Source organism: Dermacentor silvarum, chromosome 8 (genome assembly GCF_013339745.2).
Source record: "Dermacentor silvarum isolate Dsil-2018 chromosome 8, BIME_Dsil_1.4, whole genome shotgun sequence".
NCBI classification, from domain to species: Eukaryota; Metazoa; Arthropoda; class Arachnida; order Ixodida; family Ixodidae; genus Dermacentor; species Dermacentor silvarum.
The window spans coordinates 76,714,791-76,722,160 of NC_051161.1; the positions used below are offsets into that span (position 1 = coordinate 76,714,791).

The following is a 7,370-nucleotide window of genomic DNA, read 5'->3' on the forward strand; positions in this document are numbered from 1 at the left end:
TAGGGAAGACGCGATGCCGGGCTGTGTAAGACGCTGAGAAATTTGACGTCAATCCGAGCATTTCTTGGCGTGTTTTTACTCTTTGCACCATCGGCCATCTTTAGTACCATGTTTTGGTCCCACCGCTGCCGGATGTTCGTGAAATGTGGCATATAATGCTATCGCAATTATAAAAAACTGTAATATAACTCGACCGGAAGTGCTGTTTACATGGATAAAACGACCTGATGACAGTGACCGCGAATATGCCTTGATCAATGAGACGCACGCGACTCGTTGAAAGATCTCGAGTGGTGCATGTGCAAAGGCACCTCGCGGACTCGAAAGGGCTGGAAGACGAACTACTATCTGCGACAACTTTCTTCCCTGAAGTAATACAGCGCGCGATGCGCGGCGTCGGCCAGACAGCTTAGCGGCGAGGTTCGGAAGTGCGGGAGAGCCCATGGGAACTAGGGGCGGCCGGCCCGCGGTAGGCATGGCTTTGGGTTACTGAAGGATAAAGAACACACCCATCACTTCTTCTTTTTTTGCCGACATGCACTGTCTTCAAAATACATCTGCGGTCAACTTCCACCATAACGTTGCTTGCAAAGCATGATACTCTTGGAACACATTTTGAACAGAATAAGTTGAATGTGCGTGTGCACGAAGAAATAACTAAGTTGACTTCATCCATTGGCACTAGTTCACCGACTCGAATAAGCAACTTTCTTCCATATGCCAATTTGATCGTTTGTGCCGAGTTCGTCGTCGTGCACTCTCTGGAAACAAAATCTTCTGAACATACATGCGACGAAGCTGATGACGTCAAGTTCTTTCTGTTTATGCTGACAATACAAAGCAAACGCTTGTGTGCCACGGCAGCGGAGGCTACGGAGTCTCCGCAGCTGAAGATGCACTTCACATTCGCTTCCGAAAGTTATTTCTGCAGCCGAATGCAGCACATTGGTAGCCCGTTGACCTCGAGTCATATGACACCCCAGCACTCACAGACGAATTGCGTTAGAATCGCACTAATTCGCAATGACACCGCCACCGTTCCAAGCTATACCGCTGGGCGAAACGGCGATCCGCACATACCAGTGTGAGGAGGAGAGCGGCGTAGCGCACTGGTTCGAGATTACGTTCCTCGTCACCGATAAAACGGTTTACGTGTCATAGCCCGCTCGGGAGGGCGACTCAAAAGGCGTCCTTTGATTTCTATGCAACGCTGTAACAATGTAACGGTCGCTCAAGACGCGGTTTCATAGGACGTTATTCTTGTGCAGTGTAAAAGTGAAATCCCTTGAGTTGGCAGCATGGCCAGCATTTTGAATACAGAAAAAGGCGTTTTCACTCCTGCTTTCGAACCCACCTAATCGCTTGGGAATCTGAAGGTTCTGCTTTTTCCACGGCGAACGCCCGCTCTGCCACCGACTCACGAAGGGCAAGGCGAGGCCGGGACAAAACGTTCACGACACTGTGGGTGCAATCGGAGGGTTTTCCCGACTGCGATACGGGGAGAGCAACGCCATCTGGTGCTGTTGCAGGGAACCGAGCTTTAACGGCTCAAACCCGTCAAGTGCTGACCTTCGCTTCTGAGCAAACAGTTCAACCTGGACAACAGCTGTCACTGGTGCCGAGTGCGATTATTAGTAAGCGCTAACTTCCAAGCTAGTTGCGTCATGAACAGGCGCATGATTCTGGTGGTAATACTATATAATGGTAACACTAAGAATAGTTAGAGCTTCAAAATGCTACAGAACCCGGCAAGGATTCGGGATCAGAACCTCCTCACCCATATATTGCCAACCGAAGATTTGCATCTCTTCCTCACCTCCCTCCCACATCTTCTCAATCCCTTTCCACCAGTCCTACAGCAAAGAAGAATAGTACGCCCTGAGGGTAATACGCTAGTCCTCTTGATTGCTAGGTCTTTTGATACGGACGCCACACTCTGCAGCGTATTCGTACAGCAGTGTAGAAGTGAAAGATGGTAAACGAAGCCAGTGGTGAGAAGTGGGAGGCATGATAGTAAGAAAGAAGATAAAGAAGCGTCTCTCCATTTCTTCTTCACCAGGGAGCGCCGCCTTTAAAACGAAAATGACTTGGACAAATGTTGTCAACGAATATTTTTTTAATTATTATTGCGAAACGAGCTTGTTTGCGCCCGTATGTGAATGGTCATTGCAACCAACATTGCTAGAAAGATTGCGAGATTTACACCACATATTTTACAACGTATCGCACTACTGCACGCTGCGCATTAGGGGTGAAACTACAATTCCTTTGAACTAACGGCGCTCGCGTTCTGCGACCCGAAGTTTTCACCGCGCTCTCTATTCGAGTGTCTAGCACAATGTTGAAGCACATGCAAGATTGTTCGTAAAACATCTAATGTGGACTTGGAAGATCGGACAGCGAATACTGCAGGCGATATATCAACAATATCAAGCGGGTTTAAATTTATTTTTCTATGTAGAAAGTAACCATCTGATGCACACGATAATGTGTATTATTTCAGGTAACCTATGCCGACTGTCTTTTGGTTTGAGGAGCAAAGTGCCACGAGCATGTACGGCACCAAGTTCTTTGCTTGAACGAGAACCGAAGCTCTCCTTACATAAACTGGCCGGGGCTTCCAAAGACATTTATAGCGTTTATTCTAGCGACAGGATTGAATATATAATTATTTATTGCGGCTTGCTCCATAGCAAGCACTCCGAACGGAAGAAAATGGTTCAAATGCAGTGTTGCAGGAACACGCTAGGTAAAGACAGTGATTCCCTCTCGGGAGAAGCTGTCTGCCCTTCACGATGGCCCACAAGTTGCCGTGGAAGTGCTGCCCTGCAAGGACACTCGCCAGTATCCGTCGGCCAGCACGATCTTGCTTAATGCGGAGTCGAGTCGAACGGTGCGTCCGAAAGCTGGTCCGGCAGCACAGTGCACTCTTTGGTGTCCGGCAAGCGCATCGCCAGGTACGCTGCAGTGACGCACATTAGCGACACCACGCCCAGTGGCCATGAAGACACTGGCAGAAGTCCCAGGTAGACTGCCAGAGGCGTGGCAACGCTGGCGGCAGCCGAAAAGCACTTGCACAGTGCCAGGCCCGTGCAGCGCACCACCGTAGGGTACATCTCGGCCGTGTACAGTGTGCCCACGACCTGCGATGCAGTCCACGCTGACGCTCGCCACTAGCAGCAGCACCGCGCTGGGAACTGTGTTGTCGTCGCTGAGGGTGGCGGCCACGAAGCAGGCGAGAGCGGCAAGGCCCAGCGCCCAGGTCAGCGAAGCGCTGCGTCCCAGACGTGCTGCCGACACAATGGCGACCAACTCGGTCGGGAATGACAGCAGCGAGGAGAGCACCAGCAGCGCCGCTGGGTACAAGTCCAGGTAGTGGATCTTCAGCGAGGCTGCCTCTGACGCGACCGCGGTCACCGTCCACAGATAGCAGAGGATGACGCTGTTGCGCTTGCGGCCTCGTGCGTGCTTCGAGTCGCCATGAACGTCCGCGGCGGCTGTGTCCAAGCGGCCTCGCTCGACGTCCCGCCGACTGCGCGCCAACTGCTGGCGCACTTCGAACAGGCTCTGGCCATTCAGCGTGGCTGCCTGCATGATAACTGTCTCCGCCTCTTCCACGTTGCCCCGCGCCAGCAGCCATCGAGGAGACTCCAATAGGACGGCAAAGGTGCTCAACATCAGCAAGCATGGTAGCATGCTAGTCAGCTGCAGCGTGTACCAACTGAACTTCGCCCACATCATCACGGCGGCAATTACTGCACCGAACACCTTTCCCATCATCGCGGCTATCGAGTACAGTGTGCGGCGTTCCGGTGCCAGAACTTCGATCAGTAGCACGAAGCTGGTGTTGAAGAGCGTGCTGGTAGCCGCTCCCTGTAACAGGCGCATGGCGATAAAGCTGTTGACGACGGTGGAGAACACGATCACTACGCCGGCCGCTGGGAGCACCACCGTAAAGAACTGTATCACCGGCTTCCGTCCCAAACAATCTGCTATTGGCCCTGACACGATCAGCGTGCAGATGGCGCCCACCGCGAAGGCGGAACAGCTGAGCGGCAGAAGCCACGCACGCTCACACACCAGATTGAAGTTCTGTACGATAGAGGCTCCGTAGATGGACGGCCCGTACTCCCAATTCAAGCAGGGCAACGTGGCGATGCCTGTCGAATTCCACTGTGCGTTCATGCGGCACCTGCTGTATCGTCCGTCCTCGGTACGTGGAATCATGACCTCCTTCCATAATTCCGTTGACATGTTGCGCAGATGCACGGGTCTAGCGCACCAGTGGTCGACATCATGGCTGGCGACACGGAGTGGCAGCGTGTGGAAGGGTAGCACGAAGGCAACCAGCAGGACGAAGTAGAACGCGGTTGTTTGGAAAGGGCCGTGACTTCCTACCAGCTGCGAAGCCTCTTCACGCCTTAAGCAGCCGGCTGTTTCAAAGACGGGAGAGCATGGTTGGCTCGGAACAGGATCCCCCGGCTGGCTGGCCGAATTTCCCGACGGGGAGAGTTTGCTCTGGGCGAAGGAAGGCGGGTTGCCCTGGTGGTCAATCCACTCCTCATGCCAAAGCAGCTGAGATGGTTGCTGCTGTTCGCGGAACATGGTATTCTCGTCGGATCCTGTGCTGCGTGCCGCAACTGCACCATTGGCCTGCTGCTGCATCTGCGTTGGATGCATAGTCGTGTCTGGAATGCGGCTGTGCGAGGAGGGGCGTAGGCGAGACAGGAGGGGAGACAGAAGCGTCTGGCCCCTGCTCGCCCAGTGGCCGGAGAAGTTCCGTAAGCGAAGAGCTCGAAGCGCTACCAGTTCGTGCAGCGACGTGCTGCGCCTCAATGCCGCCCGGTACGAAGCACCCAGCAGCAAGCGCCTGGGCTGTTTCGCAGGCTTCACCTGGGGAGTTGCCGGTTCCTGGGGCGGCGCAGGAAGCAGCGTCGCCGATGAGCTTGGTATGGGGTGCACAGGCCACGGCGTCTGCGGTGCCGTCGACGAAGTGAGAACGGTTGATGGCGACCCCTGCATGGAGCTGAAGGCCGTTGATGGCGATGGCAGATACGATGGTCCGGCGGCGCTCATGGATGCTGGAGAGGAAGGTAACGCCAGGGTTGGCGCAGGCGCCGTGGACGACGATGCAGTGACGCCCAAGCCTGCAGGACCCTGCGGCAGTGCCGACGGTAGCGAATGAGACAGCATTGGCGGCGATGTGGCTTGCGCCGGTCACTGGTGGCACTTTAGACTCGCGGAGTCGCGTCTTCTTCCTCTTCGTTACGCTGTTCGCTGGGGAGTCTTTAAGCTGCCGAGCAAGTGACTGCTCACCTGGCATAACCGATGGCGGTGTGTAGAAGCCTTTCAGCTTTCGCTCTCGCTTTGAGCCCTGCCGCCGAGCCTTGGATGCCTTCGGCATGATGTGGCTGAACTACACGGCAGCTGCGCTTCAGCAGTCTTCCACACGTAGCGGTACGGCTTCTCGTGATGTGCGGCGGGGAGCAGCTTCTCGGTGATGTTGCTCATTCGGTGTTCGATCTTCTTCTGGCCGCAAGGGCGGTTGGAGATCTCGTGGGACTCTTTGTTCATCGTCTTTCTCGCACGCGGACAATTACTCTATCGTGACCTGGGTGCAGCATCTATATTGCCAATTTACGTTTCCTTTCGCAGCAGTAAGCAAACACGTAATTTAGGTATAACATTATTATCGTAGCTTTTATGCGTAAATCTGGATGCCACTTGTGGTCGCAAAGCTCTTTTTTTATATAAAAAATCATCCACCGAGATTATCGATAAACTTCACCTTTATCACTCGGTGAGATCAATCTGTAAAAACTGCTGTATTGAAAGAAGCGCACCCAATAAACAAAATGAATCTATAATGCTGCCCGAAACCTGATGCATAACCTAGAACAATAGAATGTTGTTATCAACAAGTATGGTAGGCATCATCATCATGCCTATCATTATGATCTTTTTTTAGTGGAAGTCACCACAAATAACTATAGTTGTCACCACCCAGGATTCGAACTCACGTGCGGGAAGTGTGAGTCGTCGTATGGTCGAAGTTTTCATCACATCCTGCCGTATTCGTTTTCGCGCTGTTGTTATCGTAACTTCTTGTTGTTATCGTAACTTAAGTCGTCATCGTTGCTGCCGTGCCATTTTCATTCTCGTCGTCGCCGGGCCTGTTACACAGCGGTTTTAGGTTACAATTAACACCCACGATTTTTTTTATCAGCTGAATGTGAGCCTCCGCCAAATTCGTATGATACATTTTGTTGGGAACTATCACCATGTGTGCAGGGAACTGAGTGTCGATGGCATCAGCACCGCTGATGTTGGAACAGATGGGTTTAGCATGGCGGCCGAGGCCGGCCATTGCTCCACCTGTAGAGCCTCTTCCTTGATATATAGTTTGTCACCACACTTTGGAAAGCCGGCCGTCGTAAAGAAACGCATGCCGAAAATACAATACGAACGAGCTGGTGGCCTTGTGGAAACACTAAATCTCTTGTAAATATTCTTTTCCATATGCCATCAACCAACACGTTTCGCTCCACGGTATAGTGCCGGCAGGACCATGTACAGTGCTCCGTGTCGCCCGTGCCCATCTTATTATTGCGATAGCAATTATATGGACACTCAAAAGCAGATTTCTGCCGTCGGCGTCGCCGTCGCCGTCGCCGTCGCCGTGAGGTTCCGTATGACGTCATTTGGAGAAGAAATCGTCGCCGCGCGCCGAACGCTGTATGTGCGAGTGAAAGGGCGCGAGGGGCGCGTCTTTCACGGGGAGTGAACGCACGGCGGAGAACAAACGCGCGTTCTGCGCCGTGCTCGCTTAAGGGCTGCAGAAGTAGGCGTCTCTGTTCTCCTTCACAATCACCATGTATGTAGAGCAAACGCGCCTTCTTCCGACGAGCGAGAGGCCGTGGGGGAGGGGGAGGGAAGGGAGGCGACGTTTAGCTGCGGCACGCAGTGCCTATTTATATCAGAGGCTCCGGCAACAGTCACCAACGCCGCACGCATTTTGAGCGAACGCGGGCAAAACGCCGATGGTGTCGACAACAGTTGTGCGTGTTGCCGATGCTGCTGCATGTCCAAGTTTATACAGCTGATAAAGCTAATATCATTACTTCGTATAGCTCTCTACAAGTTTGCTATCGCAATTGATGCTTCGCCTTTCAGGTGAAACTGCGACAACTTTTTTTATCGATATTAGCATTCTTTGCCTACATCAGCCATTTTGACCCTATCTTTCTATTTATCTATCTATCTATCTATCTATCTATCTATCTATCTATCTATCTATCTATCTATCCTCTTATGTCGACACAGTGGCGCAAGTTTTCTACCGGCTTGGGCTACTAGATGCATATATACTC

At 52.6% G+C, this 7,370-nt stretch overlaps 1 protein-coding gene across 1 annotated transcript; it reads right to left on the reverse strand.

The window, feature by feature from the left end:
* Nucleotides 1-2,790: 2,790 nt before the first annotated feature.
* LOC119462213 (solute carrier family 22 member 7) lies at nt 2,791-4,680 on the reverse strand. The gene has a single exon (XM_037723561.1). It carries the CDS (start codon nt 4,678-4,680, stop codon nt 2,791-2,793), a length of 1,890 nt encoding a protein of 629 aa, XP_037579489.1.
* Nucleotides 4,681-7,370: the final 2,690 nt, after the last annotated feature.

Excerpts from the sequence above, each read along its gene's own strand:
- LOC119462213 (XM_037723561.1), bottom strand. The coding sequence starts at position 4,680 with ATGCATCCAACGCAGATGCAGCAGCAGGCCAATGGTGCAGTTGCGGCA.